We start from the raw sequence: 20512 nt of genomic DNA on the forward strand, positions 1-20512 counted from the left end.
CTCTTCTCTTCTCTTCTCTTCTCTTCTCTTCTCTTCTCTTCTCTTCTTTCTCCCTCCCTTTCTCCCTCCTCTCACTTTCTGCCAAAAGCCTATCAGTTCAGTTAAATTCCTTGATTAATCTTTATAAAGGTTTTATCCTTCAAAAAGTAAAGGAACCAAGCAAAGGAAATGCTCTTTTGGATTCTGCTTCTCACTAACAGGGAAGAGCTGGTTGCTGGAGTGAAGAGATAGGGAATCTGGGGAAGGTGACCTTTCCATCCTAGAGTTTGTGATGGAGAGAGGAGGTTAAAGCCAGGCATCATATGAAATGTACTCTGGATTTGTGAAGAGCAGATGTCAAAGGATTCAGAGGAGGATTAGGTAGGATATCATGGATTAAAATTCTACATGATAAGGCAATTCACAAGGACTGGGAAACACCAAGGACAAAATTTTGAGGACAGAGAAGAAAATAATTCTGATCAGAAAGAATTGAAGTAGTCTAAAGAGAGCCATTTGGATGCACACGGCACTAACCAATAAACTTACATTTTAAAATGTTTTGTACAGAAGATGAAAACAAATGCAAATAAAGGAGGATGATCAGAGACATGTGCATAGTTCTACAAGAATACTATCTGGAGCACTAAAACTCAAAATGGGCCTATTCTGGCAAGGAAATCTAGGGACAACAAAGTGTCCGGTGTGGGTGGGGTGTGCTGGGGGTGGTCTCTTTTTAGGGAGCAAAGTGGCAAAGAGGATAAAGTGTTGGACTTGGAGTCTGTAAAAACTGAGTTCCTATCCTGTCTTGGACACTTACTAGATGTATGATCTTGGACAAATCACTTAACATTTTTCTTCTTTAGTTTCTTCATCTGTAAAATGGGGATAATAGAAGTAAAAAGCACTTTGTGAACCTTAAAGAACCATGTAAATGCTAGCTATTATTATTAGAGCTATTTTAGAGGAAAGATAGAGATCAAGAAAGGGATGGGGCTTCTGCTTGGTACAGATAAATGATGACAAATAGAGGGCAATGCTGCTCTCTCTCTCTTTCTCTGTCTCTGTCTGTCTGTCTGTCTCTCTCTGTCTCTTTGTGGGTCTCTCTCTCTTTCTCTCTGCCAAGGGAAAAGATTGTTGCACTGGGGAGGGAGGAACACAAATGGCTGACCAATGGTCCTTAGCAATCGCAATTGTAATTGCAAGTACTTGGCTGAAGGCAGAGTGGTAGTGGCATGCTTATCAGATTTGCAGATGACACAAAGCTGGGAGGGATAACTGATGCTCTGGGTGATCAAGTTAGGGTCCAAAAAGCTCCTGACAGACTAAAACATGGGGCTGAATTGAATAGTATGAAAGTTGAGTCTTGTACTTAAATTCTAAAGACTTGACTTTATAAATACAGTGTGGGAGAGGTCCTGGGCAAGTTACTTAACTTCTATCTCATTTTCCTCATCTGGAAAATGGGAATAATAATCGAATTTAATTCACAGGGCTGCTGTAAAGATACAAATGAGATATTTGCAAAGCACTTTGCAAAACTTAAAGTGCTATATATATGCTATCATCATTATCATCGTAAGTAGTTTGTCAGAAAAATATCTGGGTGTTTTTTTCTTTTTACAAATTACAAGTTTCATATGAGTCAATAATGTGATGTAGCAACCCAGAAAGCTAACATGATTTTCAGCTTGATTAAGAAAGGTATGCCTTATAGGTGTAACAGCTTGTTACAATAATATAGGAGGCAATGAAATGGGTCCACATCATTTCCTTCTCTTTGACTTTAGAGAATTTATTTTAGATAAAAAATTCTAAGGTCTGTCACAATCTGACCCCTAAGTTGGGAAAGTTCCTGATATTTGGGGAGAGGTTAGGCTGTCTACATAGCCTTCCATTTATAACTAGTTCTGACTGGATATCTATCTAACCCCCGACCTCTTTGTGGTTGAGGCAAAATTCACTTTACTGGGAAGATTCACATAGTGAAACACCAGATTATATTATGGTTGTCTGTAGACAAATAAGCATTGGGAGGGGAATTCCATGAAAGAAATGACCTTTTTTGGGGACTTCCATCAGCCTGCATCCCCAACTCTGAGATGTCTATAGAGCCAATGATTCTCCTTCATATTTCTAAGTCTTTGAACTTTGATATCACTTGTCTTTGTACGACTGGTTGTTTGATTTAATCAAAAAGTATTTGTAACTAGTCAAGGCACCAGAGTCAAATGGGATGGTTTTGACCCCACTCTTACACAGACATAAGGAGGTAATAGTTTTCCTATACTTTCCCCTGGTCAAACTTTATGTGGAATATTTTGCTTGGTTCTAGGCATCACAATTCAACTTGGAGAGTATCTAGAAGAAGGCTGGTAAAAAGCCTTTAGTTTAGGTCAATACATCAATGGAAGAAATTGAGATTATCCTGGAGAAGAGAAAACTCAGGGAGTATGATAGGTGCCTCTAAGTACTTAGAAGACTTCCATGTAAAAGAGGGATTAGATTTATACTGTTTCTTGCCAAAGGTAAAACCAGGAGCAGTATGTGAAAGTCAGAGAGAAGGATAGGCTAGGGGGCAAAGTTAGACCAAATCTAAACAAAAACTTCCTAATAATTAAAGTTGGAATAGGCTGCCTCTGGAGGTAGTGACTTCCCTGTCATTAGAAGTTATGAAGCCATGGGATTTCTTTCTAAGGTATAGGTTGGACTAAATGGTCCAGAGATATCTTCTAAATCTAAAATTCTCTGATAGCTGGACAGGTGGAGATGGAGTTAGGGAAGGGGACCAAAGTTATTACAAGGGGTCAGTCCACATGTACACTAAACATACCTTCTAGAGAATGAAGAAATGATGTCTCCTATGTATTACAATTTTTCAAATGTGTGCAGAAGCTGATGTGATTTGCTAGTATATTCGTATATTTAAAACCATTATTAAATCGAAAGTAACTTTTTGTTTTGTATTTTCTCAGTGAATGGGCACTACTTGTACAACTATTACCATGTGAGGGTCTGAAGCATTTTTTCTCAGTTGTTATAGCCTTTATTTTTAAAAATCAATTTTATTTTATTTTTAGTTCTAAATTCTCTCTCTCCCACCTCTCCCTCTCCTACCCACCGAGAAAGCAAGAGACGTAAAGCCCATTATAAATTCCCACACTAGCAATGTCCAAAAATATCTGCAATATTTTTGACTGTAAAAAGGAACCCTCTTTTATGAAAAGATTAGGAATCACTATTCTAGGTGATAAGAGCCAAGTAGGTATTGACCTAATGGTTGCGATTTAGATTTTCTTTGTTTCTGACTCAGAAGATTTAAATCAATGGAGACATTCCTGACACTAAACTTTATAAAATATTATGTGTATGCATATTTGATAAAGTTATATCTCTATCTAGCCAGCCAGCTACCTCTTCTTCTGTCTGGGGTGATCTAGATTTGTTCTTTTCTAAATGGCCAGGAGATGAACTAGATTTAAAGTCCCTCCCTTGGCACCTGTTGGTCCCCAGAAGGCACCTCATTTTTCTATAGTTCTTTCCCCTCAACAAGAACCTTGTGAGGTAGGTTGTACATGTGTTATTCTCTCCGTTTTGTACCTGGGGCTTAGAGCAATTAAATGACTTTACCAAGGTCACACAACTCTTAAGGGTCTGGGTTGGGATCCAAACACCAGCCTCTCTTGACTCCAAGTTTAAGGCTTTTTCTACTGTTCTATACTACACTACCACTATTAGAAGTCAACTACAACATGTCCCATGGTTTTCTCATACTAGTTGTTCTCAAATGGTAGAACAAGAACCCCTGGGAATCCCCAGATTCTTTCAAGGGATCTATGAGATCAAAACTATTTACTATTTATACTGCTAAAATGTTTTCATTTCTAATGCAGTAAATAACATTATATAAGCCACCTAAACAAAAACTCTTTGGCTCAAGGTCTTCAGTAATTTCTAAGTGTTTACATAAAGGGTTCTTAAGATAAAAAAGTTTGAGAAATGCTGCCTTTTCCCATCTCTGAGTGCTTCTTCTCTCTCCCCGGACTCCCTTCTTGGTCTCCAAATGCAGACTTTACCATAGGCTCCTCACTAAACCCTCAGTTCTCTGTTCTTGATATTTTCCCTCACAAAAGCAGCATAGTTACAGCCTCAAGGCATGAAGTCTTGGGATCAAGTCCTGACTCTGATGCCTTATTTTCTCCTCTCCTCTTGTCACTTTTAGGGTCTATTGAAGAAGGGATTTTTCCCCCAGGGATTGGTTGAACTAAATGCCTTTTGAGGTCCCTTTCAATTCTGTGATTTTTTGGGATATCTTAAAACTTCCCTCATAGGATTGTTATGAAACAATTTTAGTCTTAAAGGGCTCTAAAATATGTTATTACCTATTTTTATATTTGCTTTTCCTTCTCAGCAATATTGTAAGTTTTGGGGGGATGGAGACTATATTCTATAACCACTGTATGTCCCATAATGTCCAGATGGTACTCAGTAGATGATTGGATTCTAAAACTGATAAAGAGAACTTAGTTGGCAGAATTGTAGATGATATTAAGACCAAACCATCTGAGGTCAAGGGTATAAGAACCACTGCTTGGATTATTAGTTTACAGAGAACATTTAGGGTATATAATAAGCCCTTTAATTTGTGCAACTTTCAGCTGAACACTTAGAAAAGAAAAAAAATAAAGAAAAAATTAAAAGTAAAAAAAAATATACTTTTGGTTTCTGGGACATGAGAACACACCTGGAAGCAGTTGGCCTGGTTTTTAGACAGAAAGAGAAATGATGATGAAAAGCATGAAAATACTTGGAAAAATACAGATATCATCATCATCATCATCATCATCATCATCATCATCATCTCATTTCCTCCATTGCGATGCAGATGTCTTCTTAGTCTTATTTTATTAATATGTATTTTCAAACTTAGCTATCTTGCCTATGTCATAGACCTGGAAGGAACGATGTGACACAGTCCCATGACTCTAGAATTACATCAGTGACTGGAAACAAAATCTGAAGGATCTTCTCATTCTTTGAGAAACATCATCTTTATATTCCTTGTTGCTAATTGATCAACCTTTCCACTCGTTCAACAAATATGCATGGAACACCTACCGTACAATGAGCACAGACCTAATTCTAGTCACTCTCAAGTAGGAGTACTGGATAGACCAGAAACCATGCTAACCACAGGTTGACTCAAGTTTAGAAATCAACTCAGTTTTTTCACAACTAGGTTTGAGCACACTTTGAAAAAAAAAACCATTAATAATTTAAAGTCACTTCTGACTTGAACTAAATAGAATAAGTCCAAAGCAAACTATTAAAAGATATTTCTAAGACATGAAGTTTTTGAGAACTTTCCCTTAATAACTTCAGAATGTACTTGAGCACAGTTCACCCAGTCTTTCTGTGAATGAAAAGATTTCCTCATGTAGACCATAATACTTATGTGCAACTGGATTGGTTTCATGATGGTTGATTTGGTTGATTAGGTCATGCTAAATCAGTCATTGAATAGACCTTCTCACCTAATGTCCCTAAAAATACCTTCACATTCACTCAACCAGCTTGTTTCTGTCCCAGCATTTTGAGTTGTCTGCCAAACAAACTGTTAGCCTACTCCATCTGATGAATTTTTCAACTGCCTGTATTTTTCTTCTGCTCAGGGACTCTCTACAGCTGCATTCTTAGGGATTACTGTTGACAATAACATACCTTCTTCCTCACTTATGACAATTTCATTGCTGGCCTGAAGGCTTGCTAGCATTTGTGACACCAAGACATAAAAAATTTCAGCAGATCGGCTTCGAGAGCATGGAGCTCTCCAGAGTACTACTTTTTAACTTTGCTTCACTGAGCTCTTGTCTTTTAAGCCCTTTGTTCTGGGAGCCAAATGTATTCCTGGAGCTCCCAGAGCTATAGAGCTAGTGCAGCTGTGGGCTTGATGAAGGCTTCTCTGAGCAATCCCTAACAATTCAGCTCATTGCTGCTTTAGAGAGGTTTTAGCTGCTCCAGGCTCTTACTATTTCCCTACACAAATCCTTTATTCTGGCCAAACTGGCTTCACTCTCTCCCCCAAAAGTCTTATATTCTCCTATATTTATTCAAATACTTTCTCCTGCCTAGAGTGGCTACCTCATTCTTTTTATCTAAATCCTACTCATCCCTTTTTCTCTCTTCTCCTTCTTCCCCAGATGGAGAGATTGTATCTTGTCCTAAATTTCTGATAATTCAAGAGGCAACAGGGAACAACTAGAGATTCTTGAGCTGAGAGAATGACATCACCAGGGCCATACTTTGGGAAGATTCTTTAGTCAGCTTTGTGAAGGATGGATTGGAGAGGGGATGAGAACTGGAAAAAAGGGGGACCTACTTGGAGCCTATCATAGTAGCCTAGGAGAGAGGTGACAAGGATCTTCTTGCCTTTGAGGTCAGCTTTTTATCCACTCTGCTTCAGTGCCTCTCAGTCTTAGGGATATCTTTGATTAACACTGTGTTGGCCTCACAGGAGCTCCTGGGACATCAGCTGAGAATCTGACTTGTGTCACTAACATCTTGAGGGATGACGTCTCTCTCCATTGCACCTGGTTTGTTGGCAAGAATGCCCCAGAGGATACTCAGTACTTCTTGTTCTACAGGTTTGTCTCTATTTGCTGTTCATTTGTTCCGTCATGCCTAACTCTTCATGACCTGGGGATCATAGCGCACCATTACTGTTCATAGTGCAAAGATACTGGAGTGGTATGCCATTTCCTTCTCCTGTGGATTAAAGCAAACAGATAAAATACTTACTCAGGGTATCTGAGTGCAGATTTGAACTCAGGCCTTCCTGATTCCAGACTGAGCACTCTACTGAACCACCTAGCTGCCTTATCTTTATTTACATATGTGCAAATAACTAATTTTATCCGGCTTTATGATACTTATCTGTGTTACAATTTAGGTTTGACATATACACTGAAGAATGCCAAGAATATAGAAAAGATTCATGGAATAGAAATATAGCTTGCTGGTTTCCACAGACTGCCATAAATAGAAAAGGGTATGGACAGCTGGCAATACATGTTAATGGCTCAAGCAAACAAATTGCCATCAAACCATTGGATCAGCTGTTTGACCTGCATGCTATTGGTAAGAAGACTCATGGGATCATAGATCAGAAGGAACCTTAGAGGTCAGTCAGGCCAACCAGCCTCCTCATTTTACAGATGAAGAAATTGAACAAGACACTTAAGTGACCTGCCCAGGATTGCCCAGCTAGTGTCTAAAGCAGGATTTAAACTCAGATGTTTCTGACTCAAAGACCAGCTCTTTGTACACTATGCCATTCTATTTCCCAAATCTAAAGTTGGAGTGGAAAACCTTTATAATAATGACTTGTATTTTATAATTACATTATTATGTATAGTCAATATAACTATTGCATTTTAGAATTTTAAATTTTCACATGCACACATTTATTTATTTATCCTTATGACTGCCTTGTCAGGTAGGTCAGGCAGATGAATTTTATCATCCCCATTTTACAGATGAAAAGACCTAATGAAGCACTTGTTGAAGTTCACACAACTATAAGTGGCAGAGCCTCTTGAAATCCCAACCTTCTAACTCTATTTTCAGTGTTTTCCTACTGTACCAGGGTCTCTCTTTAATGGGGAGATAAACAGGATTAGGGCAGCATCAGCCTTTAATGATTCCATCCAAGGGCTTCACTTAAGGACCTAGAGGGCACCTGTGACATGTTCCCTACCCCTGCTTAACCTCTCATTGCTCTAGGCCAGAAGTGTCAAACTCCCAAGAAGCTAGTGAAATTCCTAAGTACCTACTTAAATCATATTAAAATGTAATCAGGTATTGTCTAAAAAAAGTTAAAATACAATACTATATATATATATATATATATGTGTGTGTGTGTGTATATATATATATATATATAATGTTAATTTGTGGTTTTCTAAGTCAATATGCTGCCCTCAAGGTTTCTATTTGAGTTTGAAACCACTGTTCTAGGCAACTCTTTAATGTTTCAGATGAAGTGTCAACCTGTTTTGGCAGAGTGTTTCCTCATCTGGGAAATCATAGGTTCAGTCCTTATCCATACCTTCTGCTTATTATATGTATAACCTGAAAGGAAGCATTTAACTTCTCCAAAACCAGGAAAATAATCTAGTCAAATGATAGTGAGACAAAAAATCCTGATCTCGAAATGAAGAGATTTAGATTCTAGTCTGGACTTCATTACTCCACTGGGTGACCTGGGGCAAATTATCTCACCTCTCTGGTCCTCAATTTCCCTATCTGTCAAAACAGAAGAGCTGTACTAGAGCTCTGAAGTCCCTCCAGCTCTAATTTAATGATCTGACCTGTGATCTAGGGAGTAATACCTACCTCCTTTCCCTTCCTCATAAGGCCTAGCTGAGAAGGCCAAGTGAGAGAACAGATGAAAAGTACCTTCAAAAGGGAAAAAAAAGCTTTATACAGATGAATGATTCTATTGAATCAGAGTATTTTTGAGCTAGAAAGTATCTCAGATCTAATTTAACCCCATAATTTTATAGATTTTATAGAGACCCCAAAAGGGGAAGGCAACAGTCCAAGGTCACATAGTTAGTCACTGGAAACTAGGTCCTCTCATTCTTTTTTCTGTGTACTTTCCATTCATTCTGACTCATGGCATCTTGACTGTCTACCCTGACTGAGTCATATGGAGAATAAAATCTTATAATGCACTTGAGAAGGCATTGTAAAGTCTCATTGGGAGTGGAGACATAACTTTAAACTCTATTAAGAGTAGGGAACAGGACATCTTTACGTCTGAGGAAGAAGCAAGGACCCTATCTACTTATCTAGGAGAAACTTTACCTTTCACCTTGGAGATGACCTTGGTCATGGGTAGGTATTCTTGTCTTGCAAAAAGTGATTCAACTTGTGCTGCATCAGAGATAGCTAATTATGTTTAACAATCCACTTGGTTGCCAGGATCTTTGATAGCTCCTGCAATTGTAGACATTTCACATTCTGTCCTAGAAATGCCTTACGATTTTGAAATGGTGCCTGGTAGCATCTGTTCTTATGAAATTGGTTCTTATTTTCAAATCTAGATCAAGTGAATCCCCCGGTGAACTTCACTGCAAAACTGGAAGGAAATCGTCTGTATATGCAATGGGAGAAACCAGTTTCTAACTTGCCTAGACAATGTTTTGATTATGAAGTGAACATCTACAATATAAGAAGGGATTATTCAAAGGTAATTCTAATAGATAGTGTTGCATATACTTTGGCAGTCTTTGTTAATAATCTACTACTATTTCCCTGGTTGAACCATGATGCCTATGAAGGCAAGGTGGAGGGTTCAGTCTCTCTAGACTAGTTGACTTCCCCCAGGAAAACTGTTCCACAGCACATTTCTTTCCTCTCTTTCACTGTCAAACTCTTAGAAACAGCAGTTTCTATTTACTATCTGTACCTCCTTACTATCCTCTTACCCCTCTATCCCTTATAATCTGGTTTGGGGGCCCATTGATTTAAAAAACTATTCTCTTTAATTTAAACAGCGACTCCCTACCAAATACAAAATCTTTTCTTAATCTTCATACTCCTTGACATTGTTGTTTATCTTTCATTCTTAAAGAGGACCAAAGACATCAGGAGGGTGATGTCTTGACTTGAAAGTAAATTAGATTTAAATGAGGCAGAGCTGGGTAAAGTTATCAGTCTCATTCTCTCCGCCAGAGTCATCAGTGTCTATTGGGGTCCAGTGGCGAGACATAGGTCAAGATGACTGACAATGGCCCCGAATGTAATGGGTGACCTTGGTCTTTTTAAGCTAACATCTTTCCCAGGAATCAGTTCATCTGAGGCAATGCCCATTTAGCAACCAGGTCATCCTTTGCCTTAATTTAACTACTTCCTAACATCTCTGTAACATTGGACACTGTTGATTACTTTTTCCTTGAAACTCTTGACTCCTTTGATTTTTATGCCAGAGGACACTGATGGTTCACTTTATACCTCTACCACTGTACTCTGTCTCTTATTATTCATTTTTACCCCTAAAGTATGAATTCCCCAAAGCTCTGTTTCCAATTAACTTTATAGTCTTTTAAAACATCTTTATTTTCTTTCCCTTGACAATATCATTCACTCCTATGCCTTCAACTTGTGCCACTATCTAGATCACTCTCCTATCTCCAGCCCTCAAGTCCATTCTGAACTCTGAACTCACATTTCCAGCTACCTGATAGATATCTTCATCTTTATGTTCTGTTGGCACCTCAGACTCTGAAACCGTATTCATTATATTCCTATCCAACCTAAACTATTCTTTCATCATCTGGTTTTGGATAACAGTCCCACCATGCTCCCAATGAATGAATGAATGAATCAATCAATCAACCAATCAACAAATATTTAGGAAGCAATCTTCATGCAATAGGCATTGAATACACAAAGACAAAAGTGAAGCAGTCATTAACCTTGAGGGCATTACAGTCTAGCTGTAATGTCTAGACAGTCTAGACAATAGGTACATACAAAAGAAATAAAAAATAGAGATGAGGTGATTGGGTGTAGAGGGGAAACAGTAGCAACTATGAGATCAGGAAAGTCTTCATGCAGAAGGTGGTACTTAAACTGAATGTTAAAAGAAAATTGAGAAATAGTGAGAATTTCTTAGAAATCTGGAAAATGGTGGTAAGGAAGGATTGTGTTTTAGGCATGCCAGTTCAAGAAAGAACCAAAGAAAGGCAGAAAAGTGTGAAATAGAGTATAATATATGAAGAATATTAAGAATACCAGATAAGCAAGATCATAAAGTATATGAAGTGGAGTAATGTGTAATAAGAGGTAGGTTGGATCTCAGTCGTGAAGGGCTTTAGATGACAAAAAGCAGCATTTATATTTGGTCCTAGATATAAAAAACCTCTTGGAACTTGTTGCATAAGGCAGTGGCATTATTAGACTTACACCTTAAGAAAATCACTTTGTTGGCTATTTGGAGGAAGGATTAAAGTAGGGAAAGAATTAAAGCTAAAAGATCAATTAGGAAGTCATTGCAATAGTCCAGATGAGATGATGAGGATCTGAACTAAGTGATAGATGTATGAGGGCAAAGAAAGAAACAGATTTAAGAGACATGATAGAGGTTGAAATGACAATATTTGATAACTGATTGGATATGAATCAGTGTGAATGGGCATAAAGAGTCAAAGATAACACCAAAATTAAAAACCAGAGAATCTGGAAGGATGGTGTTCTTGGCAGAAGTAGAGAAGCTCACAAGAGAGGTGGGTTGGGAATGGGTAAGGGAAAATAATAAGTAATGAAGTAGTGGGCAGAGCCAAGGTGGCAGAGTAAAAGCACAAACTTGGCATTGGCTCCTGCCCCAACAACTTCCAATACGTATAAAAAAAATTACTCCAAAATCTTAAAGGTATAGAACCCACAAAGAGACAGAGAAATCTCCCACTGATGGTAGCCTGGCAGACCAACAGGAAAGGTCTATTGCAGTATGCTGGGAGCTGTGCCCAGTCCCTCATGAGCCATGCAATTACAGCCCCAGGGCAGCCCAGACCATCCAGAGCAGACTTCAGGAGAATGAATCACCAGCAGTTAGTGGTGGTTTCCATACTTCTCAACCCATAAACACCAAAGACAAAGTAAAAGGTCAGTGGGGAACTCTGTTGAAAACAGGGGGACTGAAGAGCACAGTCCAGCCACTGCCCCCAGGGTGAAAAGCGGCAGAGGCATGGGGCTGTCGTGTGGCTGCTTCCAGAGCTCCTGGCCTACAGATTGTAGGGAGACCAAGTGACTATTCAGAGGGCAATTGCTCTTGCTTTAACTTTCTTAGATCTGGATTGCGGTCTTGGATGGTGGTTCTGGGATGTGTGGCCAGTGTGCCAGAGCTTGTGGAGGCTGCAGAGAGGGCACCCAACTATTAGCTCCACCAGCTGCAAAGACCCCAGCAATTTGGGACAAAGCTCTCTGCAATCTTGAAGCAGAGTTCTACCATGGCAAAGAGCTCAAAACTCAAGTAATTGACTGTCAATATGAGCAAGCAGAGGAAGTGCAATCAGACCATATAATCCTTTTTGGGGACAAAAGGGATCAAAACATGGAACTGGAGGAGTACAACAAAGTCAGAACTCCTGCATCAAAAGCTTCCAAGAAAAATATGAATTGGTCACAGGCCATGGAGGAGCTCAAGAAGGATTTTAAAAATCAAGTAAGAGAAGTGGAGGAAAAACTGGGAAGAGAAATGAGAATGATACAAGAAAATCATGAAAAGTGAGTCAACAGCCTGCTAAAGGACACCCCCAAAATACTGAAGAAAATGACTTTAAAAGTAGACTAACTCAAATGGCAAAAGAGGTCCAAAAAGCCAATGAGGAGAAGAATGCCTTAGAGAGCTAAATTTGCCAGATGGAAAAGGAATTCCAAAAACTCACTGAAGAAAATAATTCCTTCAAAATTAGATTGGAGCAATTGGAAGCTAAAGGCTTTATGAGAAATCAAGGTACTATAAAACAGATCCAAACAAATGAAAAAAAGATCAGGCAATGTGAAATATCCCATTGGAAAAACCACTGACCTAGAAAATAGATCCAGGAGAGATCATTTTAAAATTATTGAACTACCTGAAAACAATGATAAAAAAAAAAGAGCCTAGACACCATCTTTCAAGAAATTATCAAGCAAAATATTCTAGAACCAGAAGACCAAATAGAAATTGAAAGAATTCACCAATCACCTCTTGAAAAAGATCCCCAAAAGGAAACTCCTAGGAATATTATAGCCAAATTCCAGAGTTCCCAGATCAAGGAGAAAATACTGTAAGCAGTCAGGAATAAACAATTCAAATATTGTGGAAACACAATCAGGATAACACAAGACCTAGTAGCTTCTACATTAAGGGATCAAAGGACTTGGAATATGATATTCTGGAATGCAAAGGAGCTAGGATTAAAACCAAGAATCACCTACCCAGCAAAACTGAGTATAATGCTTCAGGGGAAAATATGGTCATTCAATGAAATAGAGGATTTTCAAGTATTCTTGATGAAAAAACCAGAGCTGAACAGAAAATTTGACTTTCAAATACAAGAATCAAGAGAAACATGAGAAGGTAAAAAGGAAAAAGAAATCATAAGGAATTTATTAAAGTTGAAATATTTACATTTCTACATGGAAAAATGATAATTGTAACTCATGAAACTTTTCTCAATATGAGGATAGTTGAAGGGAATATATATGTATATATATGTGTGTGTGTGTGTGTACTTACATATATATGTTTGTATAGGAGGGTGTGTGTATGCATAAATTTATATGTGATTATATGCATGTGTATGTGTATGTATACATAGAGGGCACAGATGAGTTGAATATGAAGGGATGATATCTAAAAAATAAAATTAAGAGATGAGAGATGAATATATTGGTAGAAGGAGAAAGGGAGAGATAGGTTAGGGTAAATTATTTCATACAAAAGAGGCAAGAGAACACTGTTACAATGGAGGGGAAAAGCAGGAAGGTAAAAGGGTATGGGTCAACCTTATTCTAATTGAATTTGTCTTAAGGAGGGAATAACATACACATTCAATTGAGTGTCTTACCATAACTACAGGAAAGCAGGGGAGAAGGGGATAAGAGGGGGGCTGATAGAAAGGAGGGCAGATTGGGGGAGAGGGTAGTTAGAAGCAAACACTTTTGAAAAGGGATAGGGTCAAAGTAGAAAATAGAATAAATGGGGGGTGGGAAAGGATGGAGGGAAATATACTTAGTCTTTCACAATATAGCTACTATGGAAATGTTTTATGTTAACTACATATGTACAAACTATGTTGAATTGTTTGTCTTCCAGTTGGTGTGGAGTAGGAGGGAAGAAAGGAAAGACTCTGAAACTCAAAGTTTCAAAAACAAATGTTTTAAAAAAATTTGTTGTTGTTTTGTTTGTTTGTTTGTTTGTTTGTTTGTTTTGTTTTTTCATACATCTGGGAGATAAGATATGCAGGCCCTGGGGAATAGAAATCCATCTTGCCATACTAGAAAGTTGTGGGAGAGGGTGGGGAATGATATAAGAGAGAACAGATTGGGGGAACAGGTATTCAGTAGGCTTGCTATTTTGGGGTGGGGAGTAGGGGAAAGATGGGGAGAAAAATGTGTAACTCAAAATCTTATGGAAATGAATGTTGAAAACTAAAAATAAATAAATAATTTGGAAGAATAAGTAATGAAGTATTATTGTACTGTAAGAAATGACAAAATATGAGGAATTTGGAGAAACAAGGGCATTTGTATGAAGTAATACAGAGTAAAATAAGCAAAACCAATAGAATAACATACATAACAAGCAATATAATAATGTAAATAAAATTTTGTAGAAAGAAGTTCAATCTGAATGTTGGAAATACCAATGAAGGTTTCAGAGAAGAGATAATGATAAATACGTCTCTTTACTGAGGTGTAAGAAAATAAGGTTAGAATGTTTTACATGTTGGCAGAAATGGACTCTGCATCAAAAGCTTTTGCTTAGTTGTTTTTCTCTTTTTGAAAGGGAGTGTTCATTCTAGAAAATGGTAGATGGAAAGTGACAGTGAAGAAAAGACAATTAATAAATAAGGTACATTTTGTTTAAAAAATTATGTTTATTATTATGTATTCCAAGAAATACTGTTTTGCTTTGGCATATGAATTAGTGACATCTTGTAGGAGAACATTTTAGGTAAATTATATTAAGTAATTGCAGAGGAATCATATTGTCTGCATCTTTTAATTGATTGTGTGAGCATAATAACATGGTCTGCTTTAGCATATTATTTGGAAATTTTGCCTTTTCTTATACAGAAATATCTTAGGTGTGTAGATTATTACACTCAAGGGAAGGGATTACTTCACTTTTTTTGTATCTCAAGAGCCTAGCACATTGGGATGAATGCAATAGGCACTCCATAAATGTTTGATGTATTGAATTGAAAGGAAGCATCCCAGTTGACATTAATTGATATATTGAGTACCTTTTTGAGTAAAAATAAGGCATGAGAATTTTTCCAATCTTTTAGTATTCTCCTTTCTGTTGGGTAATATTGAGAAATGATCCCTCACCTGTGTGACCTCCAACATGGATTTCCTCTCTAGTCATTTGCTCTTTTCACCATTGTTTTCTTCAATACCATGCCTACTTCCTAACAGTGGAGGACGTCAGAAACTTTGATACTAGAATTAAGGCATGCCAGTTTTGTTGTTATTAATGGAAAAAAATGTTTATTATGGAAGTCATTAAAGATCTTTCCATATTCTGTCAGTATATTATCTACTTCAAGTTTATTCTTAAATGCATTTGACATAGTCAGATTTAATTGGGGCTTGTATTACATTTTTGTATACTTGTTTTTCCCTCTATTGCTCCTTGGTGATTTATAAGCCTATACTACTCATGATTTTACACCATTCTCCCCCATAAGATTTAATGAGCAACTTTATATTCTAATTTGATGTTGCCTTTGGCTAGCATATTCTCTACTTGGTAAGGTAATTAAGCGTTTGCTAACTGTAGAGGCTCTGGACTTTTTTAGTCTCCTTGCTGTGGATATTGATTCACATCCATTAAACCTAAACTTTCTTAGAAAATGGTGGTAGTTTGTGTCCACATCTGTTCTTTTTTCCCTTTCTCATGTTTAATTGCAGCAGCTTATTTAATTAATTCTAATTGGGGTTGCTTCAATTGCATGCCATTTCTTATTTTTCTTCTTTCTGCTAATTTGATATTGATTTTGATTTTTGCAACAAGTTGGAGGTTAGACCATGTACAGTTGATTCGGAAATGACTCACATCAGTAACACGTGCTTTTCTTTTGGTTGAAATGTTTCTTTTCTTCCTTCCTTCCTTCCTTCCTTCCTCTTTCCTTCCTTCCTTCCTTCCTTCCTTCCTTCCTTCCTTCCTTCCTTCCTTCCTTCCTTCCTTCCTTCCTTCCTTCCTTTCCTCCCCCTCCACTCCTCCTGGTGTTTGCAAATTCAGCACCTCCCATGTTTTGTTTTAAGGAGACCTTCAACACTCTATCAGCATGAGACTTCAGTGTCGCCTTCGATCCTTTGCTCTGTCTTAGTTTTTACTCCTGAACGATGCTTTTCAACATGTTCTTTATTCTTTCCATCTGTCTACCTTTGCACTGAAGTAAGTGAGCATTAAATGCACATTGATTACATTTGAAAGTTTTTAGTAGAATTTCAAAATCTCGTCATCCTCAGTGACAGTTGTCATAAGCTTTACTACTTTCCTGGGGATGTTTTTACAATATTTAATGTGAGCCTTTTCGTATGCCTGGGAGAGATGAACAAAATCATCTTTGAGAATTAAAAAAGGGATTAATTAAAAAAACAGTCCATGGTGGGTGCGAGCCCACTGCCAAACACAACCAAGAACAAACTTTGAAGAGTAGTGGGCAAAAAGGATGTTATCAGAGAAACACATGATAGAGAAAAATAAGCTCTTTCATGGTACAAGGGCCAGGAATTCCTGATGAACATCTTCTAGGCGCTCCACTGGTGTTCTGGAAATGGAAGAAGTAAATGGGGAAGACTTCTGGCATGTTGGGGATACTGCCTGGGAGAGCTTGGACAAAAACTCTGCAGGATGGGCAGGAGTAGATTAGAGGAGCTGTATTCTGTAGCATTGGAGGGGAAATCCCAAATGATGATCACAACTCCGTTTCAATATAATCAGCACTGCAATGGGAAATGATGATGTGTCCTAAGAAATGATATTTCCCATTGTCCTTCCATGCATACTAAAACCAACATCATCAGCTCATTTATCGGAATCTCCAAACAAAGCACGTGGCCCATCTTTACCTTTTGCTACAATATCATTTTGCCTTTTGACTTCATCTATAATGAGGAAAGAATGACTTATACAATTTAGTTCCTCCAATAATTCATCAACTGGTCACTAGAAAAGGATCTAATATTTTGAGTACCAACAACTAAGTTAGTATTTATAATCTAAGACAGGCCTGCACAACCTGTGACCCACCAAAAGCTTTAGGGCCACCTGCAAAAAATGTAGAGGAAAACATCCTCCACATTTTTCACAGGCCACCTGATATCCTTTGGTGGGGCACAGTTTGTGCAGGCCTGATCCAAGGGGTCGTTATGGCCAAAAAAATCACTACCAAGTGGCTATCCCACTAATGATGAGTTTCTCCATACTAGGCTGGTCCTTATAAAGCCAAGTTTCTCTTTTGTCAGAATGACATTCAAAGCCTTTCTAGAATGGAAGTTCTATCCATTTGCACCCTGTTGGCATAGTCTTCAAAAACTCAGGGGGTTCACCTACCCTCTGGGACAAAGCATTAGAATAGTATATTGTAAAGCCTCCATACATATTCAGAATTTAATACATTGCTTTACTTCTCTGTGAATTGGACATGGCTTTCTCCAGCCATCTTTCATTTGTATGTCTCTTGAAGTTTTCTTGGTCATCTCTATGCAAATGCTTCTCAGATTCACTTGTCCAACCTTAACTAGTGGACATCTTGAGCAGGATGTCCTATAGACATGTTAAATTCAGTATGTTCAAAACTGAACTCATCATTTCTTCCACAAACCCTATATTCTTCCTAATTTCTCTACTACTTTTGAGGGCACCAACATCTTCCCAGTCACTCTGGCTAACACCTAGGTTTCATCCTTGATTTCTCACTTTCTTTTATCCATCTATATCTATTCTGTTGCCAAGACTTCTTGACTTTTACCTTCATAATTTCTCTTGTATATGCCCACTTTTGTCTTTGGACTCTGCTACTCCCCTGGTGAAGGCCCTCCACCTCACATCTGGATTGTTGCAATAGCCTACTGTTTGGTGCCCCTACCCAGTCTATCCCCATTCCAGTCCATTCTCCATTCAGTTGCCAAAGTGATCTTCCTAAAGCCCAAGCCTGACCATGTTATCCTCCTACTTAATAAACTGAAGCAGTTTGCTGTCACCTCCAGGGCAAAATGCCAAGTCTTCTGTTTGGCATTAAAAACCTTTAAATACCCTCTCTCTACCTTTCTAGCACCCTTACACCTTACTCACACACACACACACACACATACACACACACACACACACACACACCATGTACTCTGTGATCTTGTCACTAGATTCTTTGCTGTTCCTCACAAAAGAAGCTAATCTCCTGGCATCGGGTATCTTCACTGCTTGTCTCCCATGCCTGAAGTTCTCTCTTCATCTCCATCTTCTGATCTTCTGACTTCTGTCAAGTTGCAGCTCAAATCTCTTCTACAGAAAGTTTTCCTGATCCCCTTTAATTTTACTATCTATCTATTATTTCCAATTTCTTCAGTCTACAGTTTATTTGTGCAGATTTTTTTCATATTATCTCCCCTATTTGACTATTTTTGTCTTTCATTGTATTCCCAACACTTATGTAATAGGTCTTAATAAATGTTTATAGATTGGTTGAAAGTAGAGTTTTCAATAATAGATTTGTCGATTTTTCAATTTGTTTGTTTAGATCCAGAAAATTCAAGGAAATTCTTTCAACTTGGTAATTGATCCTACTTGTAAGCATTCTTTAAAAATAAGAGCTACAGTACATTTCAGTTGTAGAAAAAATGGACTTTGGAGTGAATGGAGTCAAACTATTTATGTTGGTAAGTATCCATAAGTGATTTCTGTTCTTATTTGTGCATATAATTGTAAATTTTTATAACTCCAAAAACTCTTCCAGGGTTAGCACAAGATTGGTCTTAACTTCACCTGATTTCAAATTTCATTTGGACTAATTTTCTAATGGCCTGCTGCTTTAGACAATTGGTATTAGAAACTGGATTGGATGTCCTGTAACATCTCAAATTTGGTATATCCAGAACACAACTCTTATCTTTCTCCCTAAATTTACCCCCTTCCTAACTTCCCTCCTCCTACTCACTGAAGTTCACAACTTTAGTGTTGTGATTCCTCACACTCCCCTCATGCTGGCCCAGATCAATCCGTTTTCACCTCCATAGCATCTTTCAAATCTCTTCCCATCCCCTTTTCTCCTTAAAAGGTCAACAGTCAAGAATCAGAGGCAAAGATTGGCTTGGTCCCATACATATGGAAAGTCCCAAACTTGACCATGGCTCATCTTTCTGACAGGGTAACAATCTTAGCACTGATTTACCCCAGGAAATAAGTGGAGTGAAGATGGGACATAATCATCAGACACACTACCATTCTTCCTTTGAAGCAAATAGCCCCTTTGCAACCTGAAAATGTGACCATGCCTTCTTGAAATGGCCTTTGTATTGGTCAGCTCAGTGCCAGGGTTTCTGCTGAGCCTGGGTGGTTTCAGGCCCTTGTCAGCTCTCTCTTGGACTATTGCAATATTCTCCTAGTTAGTCTCCCTACCCGTAGTCTCTTCCCTCTCTAAACCATCATCCACAACTGCCAAAATGTAGATTTTCAGAAACATAAGTGTTTTTATGACATTATCCTTTTCTATAAACTCCCATTGCCTCAAAGATCAAATACAAATTCTCTGATAATTTAAAGTCACTTACAACCAGTCTCCAAGCTACCTTTCTAGTCTATTATATATACACCATTCCTCTTCACACATTCTACAATCCAACTAAAATGGCCCTCTTGTGCTGCATGTGACATTCACTTGACCACCTCTGTCATCTCACAGGCTGTCCTACATGCCTGAAATCTAGTCTATGCTCCCTCTGCCCTTTAGAATCTCTTGTTTCTTTCAAAACTTAGCTCAAGCACCATGTTATACATGACATCTTCCCTGATCCCTTCATTTTTTTTCACCTTATTCACTCACAAATTACCATGTATTTATTTGGCATATATTTTGCCTCTACTGTTTGCCCCAACAGAATGTGAGCTCCTTGAAAGCAGGAACGACTTCATTTTTCTCTTTGTGTCCCCAGGGGGTAGAACAGTACCTGACTTATAGTAAGTGCTTAATAAATGCTTATTAATTGATTGTATGGATTGAATATCATCAAGAACTAAAGGCAAGAACTGGCTTAGTCGCTCATATGTGACCAAAAAAGTCCCAGACTTCACCATGGCCCATCTTTTTGACCCGGTAATTATCTCAGCCCCTATTTACCCTAAGAGATAAGTAGAGGGAAGGTGGGCCATGATGCTCAGACATATTTCTATTCTTTCCTTGAAGCAGAGGGACCCTTGAAACCTGATAATGCAGCCTTGCCTTCTTAAAATGGACTAGTTGTTCCTTTTGTGCTGGTCAACTCAGTGCCAGGGTTTCTGCTGAGCCAGGTGGGAGGGCAACAGTTCAATGAGCATTCCCCATGGAAGCAGGAACTTTTCACAAAAGTGACCTATCCTTCCTGTCACCATATGCCACATCTGGTCTATGGGAAGAAACCCTGACATTTCACTTTCTGTGTCTGTCTTTAATCCAAACCTGTGAGCAATTTTCCCTAGATTGACCCAAGACAGAGATGGAAGAGGCAGATGCCTATTAAGTAGTATTTGAGGGGTACTGAGAAACCTGCTAACTCC

At 38.2% G+C, this 20512-nt stretch overlaps 1 protein-coding gene across 1 annotated transcript in view; it reads left to right on the forward strand.

The window, feature by feature from the left end:
- Window positions 1–20512, forward strand: part of IL5RA (interleukin 5 receptor subunit alpha) — a 47262-nt gene that overhangs the window by 4413 nt on the left and 22337 nt on the right. Inside the window, exons 4-7 of the mRNA XM_069084533.1 lie at window positions 6494–6623; window positions 6929–7116; window positions 9087–9232; window positions 18501–18639. Of these exons, the coding sequence (XP_068940634.1) occupies window positions 6494–6623; window positions 6929–7116; window positions 9087–9232; window positions 18501–18639 (603 nt within the window). The remainder of the gene's footprint in view (window positions 1–6493; window positions 6624–6928; window positions 7117–9086; window positions 9233–18500; window positions 18640–20512) is intronic.

The sequence above is a fragment of the Petaurus breviceps genome, unplaced genomic scaffold (assembly GCF_028583685.1).
Source record: "Petaurus breviceps papuanus isolate PSGF00001 unplaced genomic scaffold, PetGlider_PUasm1.0 174, whole genome shotgun sequence".
In the NCBI taxonomy this organism is placed as follows: Eukaryota; Metazoa; Chordata; class Mammalia; order Diprotodontia; family Petauridae; genus Petaurus; species Petaurus breviceps.